This window comes from Marmota marmota, unplaced genomic scaffold (assembly GCF_001458135.2).
Source record: "Marmota marmota marmota unplaced genomic scaffold, marMar, whole genome shotgun sequence".
Taxonomy (NCBI): Eukaryota; Metazoa; Chordata; class Mammalia; order Rodentia; family Sciuridae; genus Marmota; species Marmota marmota.
In genome coordinates, this window is record NW_026000185.1 from 13,267,440 (window position 1) to 13,280,667 (window position 13,228).

The following is a 13,228-nucleotide window of genomic DNA, read 5'->3' on the forward strand; positions in this document are numbered from 1 at the left end:
TTATCTACCTAGTACTTTTTTTGGAATTGTTTGCCTTTTTTTTTTTTTAAACTCAAATACATTTTTAAAGGAGTCCGCCAGTGCTAGTTGACAGAAATCACAAAGTAACTGGAAAAAATAAGAACAATCCCACCCTGAAAGTCTTTACCTTGGAGCCAGACCCTGCTGTGTGCCGAGGCTCCCAGTTTAAGGCCTCATCCTGTTCTGGAAACATGGGGGTTAGCGATGGGTAGAAGTTAAAAGACATTCTAGCACCAAACTGATTTTCTTCCTGGGCACCAGGAGCACTGAGGGAGAGCTGGAAAGAGGTGTACCCCCAAGCCTCGTCACCTGTACCCCCAAGCCTTGTCCCTGCAGGACCTCGATCCTGCTCCAAAACCGGGTTGATTCCCTCATTTAGGACACACCAGGTTGGGGCTGCCGAAGGCCAGCGGGGGCTTTGGTGGTAGTGTGGAGTCACTTGGCAGAACCTTCCCAGAGCTGGAAAAGGAGCAGCTGGGGACCCTGGTTCACGGCCATGCTGCAGTCCCCTCTGTCCATCCACAGGGCTGTCATGGTGGGGTCCCAGAGCCCTGTGGCTCTAGCCATGGAGATTTGTTCTCTCACGACTCTGGAGGCAGGAAGCCCAAGATCAAGGTGGTGTGGGCAGGGCTGGTTCCTTCCGAGGCCAGGAGAGAAGGACCTGCCTGTCACAGGTCACCACCTCCCAGTGTGGTGGTCCCCCTCTATGCTTGTGTTTAATCTCTTCTGTGAAGGACACCAGCCCTGTTGGTGACTGGGCCCACCCCAGTGACCTCATTTCAACTTAGCTCCCTCTTTACAGACCCTGTCTCCAAAGACAGGCACGTTTCGAGGTCCTAGAGGTTAGGACTTCACCACGAGGATTTTTTTAATGGGGATGTGATTGACCCCTTTTCTCTGCGCCACCACCTGGGTCCTGACTTCTGGCCCCGCCCTTGGGCTCTGACTCTTGCCTTTTCAGGATTGGAATGTTCTTCTGTCCTCTGCTCCCCTTCATCCAGATGATCACCCTCTTCACCATGTTTTATGTCAAAAACGTGAGTCAGCCTGAGGTCACAGCCCTCAGGCTTCGCTGGGTCTCCTGGGACAGGGAGGTGACTGGATCTGGGGGTGGGGGGCGCGACAAGGGATGAGGTCCTCCCCAGGTGGGGTCCCTCGGCTGCTCCTCTGGTGCAGATGGGAGGGGACGGCACCTCTCTCCGCAGATCAGCCTGATAGTGAACTTCCAGCCCCCGAGCAAAGCCTGGAGGGCCTCCCAGATGATAACCGTCTTCATCTTCCTGCTCTTCTTCCCGTCCTTCACTGGGGTGCTGTGCACGCTGGCCATCACCATCTGGAGGTAGGGGACGGTGGCCTGGGGTTTGCTTCCCAGGGCAGGTTTTATTATTATCCAGACACGGTGAGGCCGAGGGATCAAGAGTCAGCGGCAATAACTGATAACAGGGCAATAACCAATAACATTGGTTATTCCCCATTCCCAGGAGGAGGGGACGCTCCATGTCATGGGGGGACACACAGAGAAGCAGCAGGGATGTGGGGGGGTAAGCACCTATACTGTGGTTTCCATGGTAGGGAACGGGCAAGCCAGGGTAGGTAGGATTAGGATTGGCTCCGGGGCCCAGGGCTGCCCTAAGTTGTCTGGTACCTGGCCGTGGAGTGATTGGGGCAGGGGAACAGGAGTCTGATAAAGGAGACGGTTGCAGTGTGGGCTCTGGATTGATGGGTGCAGCAACCCCGTAGCTCTTGTACCATCCCAGGACCCAGGAGGCCCCTCCCCACACAGGCACGGTGCTCCCTTTGCCTGGGTTCCTTCTTTCCACTCTCTGACTCTCAGCTCCAAGCCTGTCTCCTCCACCCGACCCTCCCCATCATCCGTGTGTACCTGATGGACCTTCCCATCCTCCTCGGTCCACCCTTCTCCCCACCCCTCTATCTCAGGCCTGAATTTCTTTCCATCATCCCTCCATTCAAAGTCAGAAATGCCTTTGTCTAATTACTTACTCATGGATTTGTCCAATGTTCCCACTCGAATGTCAGTCCAAGAGGGAAAGACGAGGCCTGTCTTGTTTAATATAGAATCCCCGGGCTGACCAGCCCAGTACCTAGGAGAAGTCAAATAAACCTCGGTAGAAAGAATGAAGGAAAGGGGTGGGGGGTTGACCTGGGGGATGCAGGTGAAATTGGAGCCACCTGGGACTCAAGCAGCTTCAGGGCATGTTGCAATGTCCCTTGTCCTCCTATGAGAGCCACTGGTCTCTTCCTCTCCTCCTTATTGCCCTCTGGTTTCTGCTGGTGCATAACTGACTGCCCATGACGGACAGCTTCAGCCCCCAGAGCTAGCAGGCTTCCCTCTTGGGGTTTCCTAAATCAATTTTCCAAGAAAGTGACTCTCTGCCCACATTTACTTCTTTAATCCAAGGTACCACAGAGGTCACTGCCTGTTCTTTGAATTGACCTCTGTTGGGTCAGGTGGTACCTCTGGTCCTAGAACCAGTCATTCCAGAGGGGCTGTGAGCCAGAGGGCTTCTTCTGGAAGGGGAGGAGTGTGGGTAGAGAAGGCAAGACCTGCTGTTTCCAGTCGCAGAGCCTAAAAAGGACCCTTGCTAGCAGGGCACAGCAGTGCTCATCTATAACCCCAGTGGCCCGAGAGGCTGAGGCAGGAGGATTACGAGTTCAAAGCCGGCCTCAGCACCTTAGTGAGGCCCTTAGCAGCTCAGCGAGACCCTGTCTCAAAATAAAAAAAAAATAAAGAAAAAAAGGGGGCTGGGGATGTGGCTCAGTGGTTGAGCGCCTCTGGGTTCAATTCCCAGTATCAAAACCAGCAAAGCAAACAAAAATCCTGGTTCTAGAATGCCCACCTCTGAGTCTGGTGCCAGAGATGTTTTTCCACCCGGGTTTTTCCAGACTGAAACCTTCAGCCGACTGCGGCCCATTTCGAGGTCTGCCTTCCTTCATTTACTCTGTCTACCGCTGGATCGACACCCTGAGCGGGCGGCCTGGCTACCAGTGGGTGGTGTGGATCTATCACAACCTCATCGGCAGCGTGCACTTCTTTTTCATCCTCACACTCATCGTGTTGTAAGTGGGGTGCCTCCGGGAACCAGGGGGAAGGCCAAGAGCTGCTGTCGTTGGCACAAGATGAGCCCAGCCCTCCGGGTGCTTTGGTTGCAAAGCAGAGACCTACGGCGTAGCTTTGTGTTTGGGATGGTCCCGACTCTACCTCTGAATATGTGGTTTTCTGTTTTATTTTTTATTGGTTTATTTGTTTGTGGTGCTGAGGATGAGAACCCAGGGCCTTGTGCATGCAAGGCAAGCGCGTGACCAGCTGAGCTATGTCTCCAGCCCTGGTAGTTTTTTTTTAAAAAGAGTTTTTTGAATATCTTCTCTGAGTTTTTTGGTCCCCAAGGTATATAAAGAGAGCAATATCCACTTTGCCCCTTTCGAGAGATGATAAGAGAATAAAATGAAAAGAAGGATATGAGATCTTAGGAAAATTATAGGTATGATTCCTTCTGGGATTGTGATATGAAAAAAAATTGGTTTGGGCATTATTTGCTACATTAGGATATTTATTTATTTATTTTTTAAAAAGGTCCATTTCTGGCTTCTAGTAAAAAAAAGTAGGTTTGTTACCCCTGTGCCTATTTTCCTGCACAGAGTAGTTGGTTGGTTGATTATGGCAGTTGCTGATGAGAAGCTTGACCCTGGTGTCATTTGAGATGGCAACTTCTTCTTTTTCTTCTTTTTATCTTTTAATATTTTTTTAGTTGTCAATGGATCTTTATTTTTATTATTTATATGTGGTGCTGAGAGTCGAAGCCAGGGCCTCCCACACGCCAGGCAAGAGCTCTACCACTGAGCCCCAGCCCCAGCCGAGGATGGCACCTTCTTGTACAGAGAGTCAGAACTCAAAGGCACGGAGTCCCGGAGCCAGGTGGTATAGACAGTGTGGGGTGATCCCTCCACTTCAGAGAGGGAGGCGATGAGATTTACAGAGATGGGGTGACCTGCCGAGACAGGTTCCGGGCCCCAGGGCCTGTTAGTGGCAGGAGAGGCTAGAACCAGGTCTCCCTGTTCCCACTTACGCCTTCCCTCCCCGGCACCACGTTGCCACTGGCTTCCTTAGAACACTGAGTTCTGATGGCTTTGCTCCTGTCCCCTTCTAACTGACTGGGTTTGTGTTCTTTGCAGTCACACTTCTGACACCAAATGTGTGTGGGGGGTGGTGGTGGGGGGCTTGCCCTTTCACACCAACCAATTCTTTAACTCCCCGGACACCAGCTGGGTGTCCTACAGTTCACTTTAGTTCTGACATTCGTGTCACACTCCAAAAGGGTTCAGTCCTATGAGTCCACCACCACTTCAGACGCTGCTCCCAAGACCCACTTCTGACCGACCGGCTATCAATTTGAGGGTTCCCCACAACCCCCTCCTCAGATTTGATAATTTGCTAAGATGACTCACCGATCTCTGGAAAATGCGATTACCAGTTTATGATAGAGAATGTAACTCAAGTAGAGCCAAGTGGAAGAGATGTCAAGGACAAGGTGTGACGGAGGGGGTGGCGTGGTGACTCCACGTCCACTCCTAGGCAGGCATGCTTGATGATGAAATCTTTGGTGTTTAACTTGATTTCCAGCCATTCTGTCCTGCCCACGGTCACGAGGGACAGGCGCTAAAAGGTCCAACCCTTTCATCATACCTTGGTCTTTCCGGTGGCTGCCCTCCATCCTGAAACCATCTGGGGGCCATCGACAACCAGACATTTCATTCACATTCAAAGGACACTCTGGAGACGCCAAGGAATTTAGTGTTGGTGTGCCAGGGACAAAAGATTAGATAGGTAGACAGACAGACAGACAGACAGACATCTGGGAGCTGGTTAGAAATGCAGAATCTGATCTCTGCCCCAGAGCTACTAAATGAGAATATGCATTTGAACCCAATCCCAAGAAATGTGTATTACCTGAAGTTTGAACAGCATTGTCCAAATTCACAAACTCGAGATGCATCTTGGAACCATGCATATGTCTGACCGCACGCCCAGAGACATGCAACTCGTGGGTCTGAAGACCGGTCAAAGTGTGGGTCTTATCTGCACCTCCCAGGTGATCTCATGTGCAGCCCGGTGAAGAACCATTACTCTATTGCATTTAGCCTGAAACTCACGGTGATTGGAACTTTCAGGAACATAGTGGAGTCAAAACCCATTTGCAAGCAAATATTCCAGTCCCCTTGTACCCAGTTGGCATTTGGAGCCTGCAACTGTCACCCTGTCCCTTCTTCTCTTCCAGAATCATCACCTATCTTTACTGGCAGATCACAGAGGGAAGGAAGATTATGATCAGGCTTCTCCATGAACAGATCATTAATGTAAGTCTCACTGGGTCCTGTGTTATCCTTCTCCTTTAAAACCCTTTATAGTAGACATTTCCAAACATACTCCAAAACAGAGACAGAAAATAGTACAATGAACCCCCATAAGCCCACCATCCAGCCCCAGCAACCATTAGTCAACCCTTCGAAACTCTCATTGTATCTACACTACATCTTCCCTGCAAATCTCTGCATTATTTTAAAGCAAATCTTAGGCCTTCCATTATTTTTTTTAATCTGTTTAAAATTTTATATGCATCTCTTTGAGATAAAGACTTTAAAAACATACCCACAATATATCCTCATTGCACCTAAAAGAAAACTTACCAAGAATTGACTGTGATCATCTGATACCCAATGTCAAGCTTCCCCACGGTTCCTTCTAGGCTCTTTTTGCATCATAGACGAGCAACGCTGTTCACCGTAGCGTATCTGCTGTTTCCTTTGTGAGCCGGTGACTGATTGGGAGCCACTGCTGGATGCCACTGCCCAGCATCACAAGAGAGTATCAAACCAAATCTCACTAGCCTGGGAAAGAGCAAAACTCCAACTCTGAAGTACAGATTCTACTGAATGTGCATGATTTTCACACTGTAGTAAAGTTGGAAAATCACAAGTCAACATCTTCTTGGGGACCCTCTGTACTTCATGGGTGGTGCTGTGCCCCTCTGTGACATCCCCTTCAGATAGACAATGTCTGACTGTCTAATTTCTGTGATGTTAAGAGCGATAATTACCTTGAAATGCAGCACCTAGAGGAAAGTCAGCGTAAATGCATGATTTGTTTCCTTTATTTACATTTTCATAATGTTGAGTCCACATCCTTGGGTATTAGTTGGTTAGAGCTGCTGTAACAAATACCACCAATTTGAAACAACAGAGATTTATTATCTCAGAAATTTATCATCAAGTCAGAAGTTCAAAATTAAAAAGTTGACAGGGTTCCTGGTTCCTTCTGAGGCTGTGAAGGAGAATCTGATCCATGCCTCTGTCTTACTTTTGGTCACTGCTGGTCACCCTTGGTGTTCCTTGGCTTGGGGTTTCATAATGCCAATCTCTGTCTCCATCTTTACAAGGACTTTTTCTCGATTTCTTCTTCTCTTCTTTTCTAAGGACTTCTCATTGGGTTTAGGGTCTATTCTAATTCAGGCTGATCTCATCCCACAATCCTTAATTTAATTGCATCTACAAAGACCTTATTCCCACCTAAGGTCATATTCACAGATCCTGGCATTTGAACTTGAACATATCTTTTTAAAAGGGGGACACACTATTCAATCCATTACACCTAACAACTTCCAAATACAGCCTATGGGGATTTTAAAATTATCATTATGAATGTAAAGTTTAAGTATATGTTGATATCTTTAAATCACAGTCATTTTTTAAAACTTAGGGCTCATTTTTCTTTTTAATATTTATTTTTCAATTGTAGTTAGGCACAATACCTTTATTTTACTTATTTATTTTTATGCGGTGCTGAGGATCGAACCCAGGGCCTCGCACGTGCTAGGCAAGCGCTCTACTGCTGAGCCACAACCCCAAAATAGCAGTCATTTTTATGCTCAAAGAGTCTCATTTGCTAGAAAAAAACCTAAAGAATTGAATTAACTTCTGGGTTCTTTTGACATGACACCAGAAGTATTTGATAGGATCCTTACTCTCCAAAAGAAACAGATGTTCTAGGTTCATCTTGGTTCATTTCCTGTTACAGAAGAGGAAGCAGCTGTTCCTTCAAAGAGTCTTTGTGAAATGGTAGTTAGAGACCATTGTCTAGGCATGGGGGTGCTTATTGATCCTGGGCTGATTTTCTATCCTTCTAAGTACTAACATGGCTGTGATATGAGATCTTGTATCTAGACATTTGGGAAAGAAATAGGACTCCCAGTGTCTTATCTACTTATCTGTGGGGTTTCAGATAATTTGAGTTTATTCTTTCAGAAGGTAAAGGAAGGGCGTGGGTTAGTAATGCTCTTTTTCCTCACCCCCAGAAGCTTTACCAATGCTCCTCTGATGCAGACCTCTGAATGTTTTGGGCAAGTCTTATGCAGATCTCAACATAGGAAGGATTTGATTCTAAAGCCTTGGGTTTGTGAGGGCAGTGCCAGGTAAACCGGGGAGAGGTTTGGATGACGTCATTTGAAGGCAGCATGAGCATCACTACAGACCTTCCTGCTTGGGAGTCTCACCCAGAGGATGGACCCCAAAGGCAGGGACATCATCTCCAGAAGAACCCAGTCAAAGGCTTGGGAATAGACTTTGCAACAATCCTTCTCAAAGAATGACCACTGGCATAAAATGTTAGAAATACAAATTCCCGATACTTCCCTAATGATACCAATTCAGGCAACACGTAACATTTACTGAGCACTTACATGATGCCTGGCATTGTTTTAAGTGATGAACAAAATATATATATATAATTGAATCCTAACTAGGGCACATGTGTTTCTTTAAACTCCCCATTTTAAATTAGGGAAACCAAGGCCTACAGATTGCATTGATTCATCCTTAATTGTAGGGTTACTACATGGAGGAACAGAAAACTCCAAAGTTTGTGTTCTTAAACACAATATTGTTTACCTCTCTGAATAAAAATTGATCAGGGAAAGCCTAGGAGTTTGCATTTTTGCACACTCTTAGGTAACTCTAATTCATCCTAGAGAGTGGAGACAGCTGCTACAGGCCAGAGATTTCTAAACACGTTGGCTGCATCCAAGACACCTGGAGGACTTGTTAAAAATTCCCAAGGACATTTTTTTCCTTACAGAAGAATCTGAATTAATTAATAGAAGAGGAATAAGAGATGTAGAAAATAGCTTTGAAGCAAATAATACACAGGTGGAATATTCTACATATTTCCTGCTGTAGGGATTTTCAAGGAAGTGATTACTCTCTCCAAGGAGAAGACGTGTTCCCTTCTTTAGTTCCTCTGTCCAATTTTGAATTGTTCATCTCCATCAACACAGAGATCAAGTGGACCAAGGAAACCCACTGGACAGCCTTTGGGACAGAGCCCTGAGGTCTGGCATCTCAGCAGGAAGACAGGACACGGCCAGGCAGTACCAGGTTGTAGAATAGGCTCTGGGGCAGGAGTGTGCCAAGAAGGGGGACACCGTTACAAATGCAGGTTCTTGGATCCAGAGTCATAGACACCAACCATGGACCCAGACAGAATTTAGGCACAGGCAAGGCTTTATTTAGGGCCAGAATTAAGACACAGCATAATCCGAGAGAGTCCGGCCGGCTCAAGCAAAGATCAAAGGTGTACAGTTCCATGGCAACTGTGGGGTGGGAAAGACTCAGTCTCTTGATGTCATCACATACGCAGAGGTGGGACTTCAGTTCACCTGTGCCCTTCTTCATGGAACACCTGTCTCATGACTCTCCTAGCTCCACCTAGGGGTGTGCTTTTTACCATGTGAATAAGGTACAGGTGACTTCAGGGACTATTCTACACCTGCGTTTGCCCCAATCCCAATTCCCCTTATCTTCTGGGAAAGTTTCTAATATTGCCATTTTCAGAATAGGGTAGCCCCACCTTGTTTGATGGTAGCCGGCATTTCTGCTGACCACAGAGTCTCAGAAGGCTGAGCTCACTTTCCCAGCTTCCCATCTCCTGGTGGGTTACCTCACTCTCCTAGTCTTGAAGTCTACTTGATCTTCTAACTCCTGATTTTCTGGCCTGGCTGAGAAACCCACATAAGACTCAGAGCTCACTTGGCTGTCTTTTTCCCCTGAGAGGTAGTATCTTAATCCAGGGGATCCTGACTGTGTCAATACTGAAACCTTCAGTTACTTCTAGTTCTAGGCTAGAGGAGGGTCTTGCCCAAGCCTGGTAGGGGAATTGCTTTGGAGGAGCCTCTTACAATGCAGGAGGGCTCTGGGGGTCCGGGTAGGGGGTCACTGGCCTTGCTGTGAAATGCTTCTTCTCTTTTCATCAAAAGAAAATATGAAAACAGTCTCCATCCCACTTCTGGTACCTTCTTTTAACCAATTTCTCCTTAATACTACACCATCATTCATTCACCCATGGTTTGATTTTTGTTTTTCTTTTCCTTCTTGGCAGGAGGGCAAAGATAAGATGTTCCTGATAGAGAAGTTGATCAAGCTACAGGATATGGAGAAGAGAGCGAACCCCAGCGCACTGATCCTGGAAAGGAGGGAGGTGGAGGTGAGGCCAGAGGCTGCCCCGGGAGCTCAGGGATGCAGACTAGCCCTTTGTGAAAAGTGCATCTGGGAACTAGAGACCAAGCTGTTGGGGTCACATAAGGGCTCTTCACTTTCTATGTTTAAGCATTTCTGTGGTTTTTCAATTAAAAAAAAAAATCAATTGATATCAGGTACACTGGCACACTCCTGTGATCCCAGCAACTCAGGAGGCTGAGTCAGGAGGATCACAAGTTCAAAGCCAGCCTCAGCAACTTAGTGAGGCCCTGAGCAACTCAGGAAGACCCTATCTCAAAATAACAAATAAAAAGGGCTGGGGATGGGGCTCCGTGGTAAAGCATCTCTGGGTTCAATCTCTAGTACAAAAAAAAAAATCAGTTGATGATTTAACATATTCCATGGTTGGCTTGTTCTAGATGCTGGATTATTGGGAACAAAACAAAGCCCCTGTCCTCACAGAGCTCACATTTGTTCTCTAAAACCCGCTGATGCAGAGGTATATCCTGCTGAGATGAAAAGTACCCTGACATCTCATCCCACCATTAATGCTTCAGCATATATTCTTCCAGATCTTCTTTCCCTGGGCACAGGCAATCACGCCTCTATCTACTGACACTTTATTACAAAAGTGGGGCCATATTATATAAATAGTATCATAACTCTACCACGATATACACCTAACACTGTATCTTGAATATTATTTTATTCTGTACCTATTTAGCCATTTCATTTATTCCCAGGTGTTTTTTTTTTTTTTTTAATACTTAAAATAGTGTGTAATGAAGCACTTTTTGTTAGAATTATCTTAGGCGAGAATTGCTGCCACAGGTCATGCATGTAATAATGCTAAGAGATATTGCTGTATCACCCTCTTAAAAAGATTCTGCTGACTTTAGTCCTGCCAAGAGGGTATAAAGAGGGCAGAAAGCCCTGCTCCAATTCCAAAGCCTCTGCCTGCTTCCTTGGTGCCCTGGAAAATACAGATAAATAGGAAATCCACCTCAATTCAAATGGAAAGTGTGACCTTTTTTTTTAATATTTATTTTTTTAGTTTTAGGTGGTCACAATATCTTTATTTTATTTTTATGTGGTGCTGAGAATCGAACCCAGTGCCTCACGCATGCTAAGCGAGCGCACTACCCCTTGAGCCACATCCCCAGCCCGGAAGGTGTGATCTTGACACTGTAATTTATTATCGGTTGCATGTTAATACTGCCAGCATTATTTGGGGAAGGGATCTAGAGGCTCAACTCGAATCCTCTCGGCCACCTGTCATGTTTGTACCCTCGTCACCTTAGGTCCTAATACGACCCGGCCCATTGTAAACACTCAGTAAATATCTGTGGAATGAATGAATGAAATCATTGTCCCTAAAACGCAATACTTCTGTGGCTGAGGCTTGGTCTTAATCACCAGTCCTTCGTTTTAAAGTAATGAGAAGTTCACAAAACACACCAACTGTGCCACAAGACCCAGGACCTGCATTCTTTCCCAATGACATGGTGGCCTTTTTTCCTTTCTTTTCAGCAACAAGTGCCTTTGCATTGGGGGGAACAGGCTGCTGCTGCTCCTGGTAAGCAATGGAACTGTCAGAGAGTAAGACACTAACTTGTCCCAGTTCACGACACAGCCCAAGGCAGAGGGTCAGCATTGCTCCGTGGATCATGGGATGCAAATGGGCTGAAGCAAAAATCCAAGAATAATTGTTTTCTGTCTGTCCTAAGACGGAGTTTGCCACGTCACCAGAACCTGGTTCCTCTCTGGGGTTCTTTTCCATGTTAGTTTGTTTTGCAAATAGTCTCCTCCTGATAATTGCAAAACCTTTTTTATCAACCCCTCGTATCTCCTTGGGTTCAGTCTAGTGGGAAAGAGCAGGGGACCTAGAATTCTCCTGGCATTTCATTGAATCTGCTGGGGCAGTGCGCCCATCCATGAGCCGATCGCTGTGGCTTTGAAGATGTGGCGGTTTCCTTGGTCAGATCTGAGTGACATGCTGCAGCTGTGGGTACAGCCATAGAGATGACAGGCACTGAGAGAGGGAGGGGTGATGTCAGAAGGGGAACAAATGCTGGGGGTGGGGACAAACCGACCCTTTTGTCTTTTGTGGATAGCGTTTACTGAGACAGCATGGCGGGAATTCAAGGGAGGATTCCAGAAAGTAAAAGGGGGGAGATCAAGGAGGCCTGAGAAGCCGTGGGACCTTTGAGATCCATCTGGTCACTCCCTTACAGAGACAGGGCAGTGTGGGTTTGCACTGACCACTCTCTCCTGTGTCCAACCCAGACCTGCGATTCAGGCGATCATTTCAAGAAGATAATCGAAAGGTGTGACGATCATCCTAAAGAGACACCCATCAAATGAAGAAAGAAAATAAAAGGGGGAACACTTCTTCCATGATACCTGGGCCTCTAGGAAGAGGAAGCCACACCTTAAGCAGGAACTGGAACTGACCCTCAGTGTAAATGCCAAAGTCAAATTGGGCCGCCTCTGCTCCTTTTGAAACCCAACTGCTGATTTTTCAAGGTGGCCTACTCGAGGATTTCCCAGTAAAGACTGTTGTGATATTGAAATTACCCCACAAAACCATGGTTAGAGATAATCTGGGAATAGTCCATTTTGTCTCCAAGAATTTTTGTTTGTTTGTTTGAACGACTGGTCCTTAGGAATCTCTCTTCCCACAGTTCCCAGGACCTGGCAAAGGTTTACAAACTGGTGCTAAGAAAAGTGGTCCAGATTGAATAAAACGTGATACTCAATCAGGGATACAAAGCGTCTGAATTGTGAAACTTGCATTTGTTGGTGATTTAGAATTAAAACATCCCCCATGTGACCCAAAGGTGCAATAAAGTCTTATCTCTGAAACTTTATTTCATATCAGGTACAAGAGCTTTGGGGTTAGACCAGGGTAGGGAAGGTAGGGGAGAAAAGTTGCCCCCTAAGGTTTTACACATGATCATCAGAATCTTAGGCTGCACCCATCATGAAATTAGTGGTGGTGTAGGGTGCATATGAAATGAATGTGTGTGTGTATGGTGGGTTTTTTTTTTTTTTTTGTAGATTTGCCAAATGATTGACAAGGAGAACCTCTTTGATTGTTCTTAAAACTGAGGGGTTCAGGGCTGGGGCTGGGGCTCAGCATTAGTGCACTTGCCTGGTATATGTGAGGCACATACTGTGTATAAATGAATAAAGATCTATCAACTAGAAGAATGTTTAAAAAAATTAAAAATAAAACTGAAGGGTTCATAGGCCTCACCTCCACTTTTCAATAGTACCGTGGGCCAGGTGCTGTAGCTCATGCCTATAATCCCAGTGGCTTGGGAGGGTGAGGCAGGAGGATCATGAGTTCAAAGCCAGACCCAGCAAGGTGAGGCGTTAGGCAACTCAGGGAGATCCTGTCTCTAAATACAAAATAGGCCTGGGGATGGGGCTCAGTGGTGGAGTGCTTGTGAGTTCAATCCCTGGTACCCACTCCCCTCTGGTGGGTGGGGGGAGGACCAATAGCACCATGAACTACAGACCAAGCCTTCAATACATGGGACTTTGTGGGGGTGCTTGATTCTAATCACAGTGCTTTCTGTGGCCGTTTAATTAGAGAACCTCTGTGTTTTTTAGGATGAATAGGGAGAGCTTCTTTTGAGTTTATGCAGGATCTGACCCT

The 13,228-nt window shown here is 46.5% G+C and overlaps 1 protein-coding gene and 1 long non-coding RNA gene across 7 annotated transcripts in view; both read left to right on the forward strand.

Moving 5' to 3' along the window:
• Tmc5 (transmembrane channel like 5) overlaps positions 1-12,397 on the forward strand; it is a 63,519-nt gene extending 51,122 nt beyond the window's left edge. For all 6 annotated transcript variants that reach the window (XM_048789581.1, XM_048789580.1, XM_048789579.1 and 3 more), the window contains 7 exons: positions 983-1,058; positions 1,227-1,360; positions 2,926-3,099; positions 5,316-5,394; positions 9,467-9,571; positions 11,095-11,140; positions 11,851-12,397. In XM_048789581.1, coding sequence (XP_048645538.1) covers positions 983-1,058; positions 1,227-1,360; positions 2,926-3,099; positions 5,316-5,394; positions 9,467-9,571; positions 11,095-11,140; positions 11,851-11,897 — 661 coding nt within the window. In that variant the 3' untranslated portion in view covers positions 11,898-12,397. The remainder of the gene's footprint in view (positions 1-982; positions 1,059-1,226; positions 1,361-2,925; positions 3,100-5,315; positions 5,395-9,466; positions 9,572-11,094; positions 11,141-11,850) is intronic.
• On the forward strand, positions 3,111-5,015 carry LOC125612332. The gene is made up of 2 exons (XR_007342668.1): positions 3,111-3,560; positions 4,041-5,015. It is a non-coding gene; the product is annotated as an uncharacterized LOC125612332 (long non-coding RNA).
• Positions 12,398-13,228: the final 831 nt, after the last annotated feature.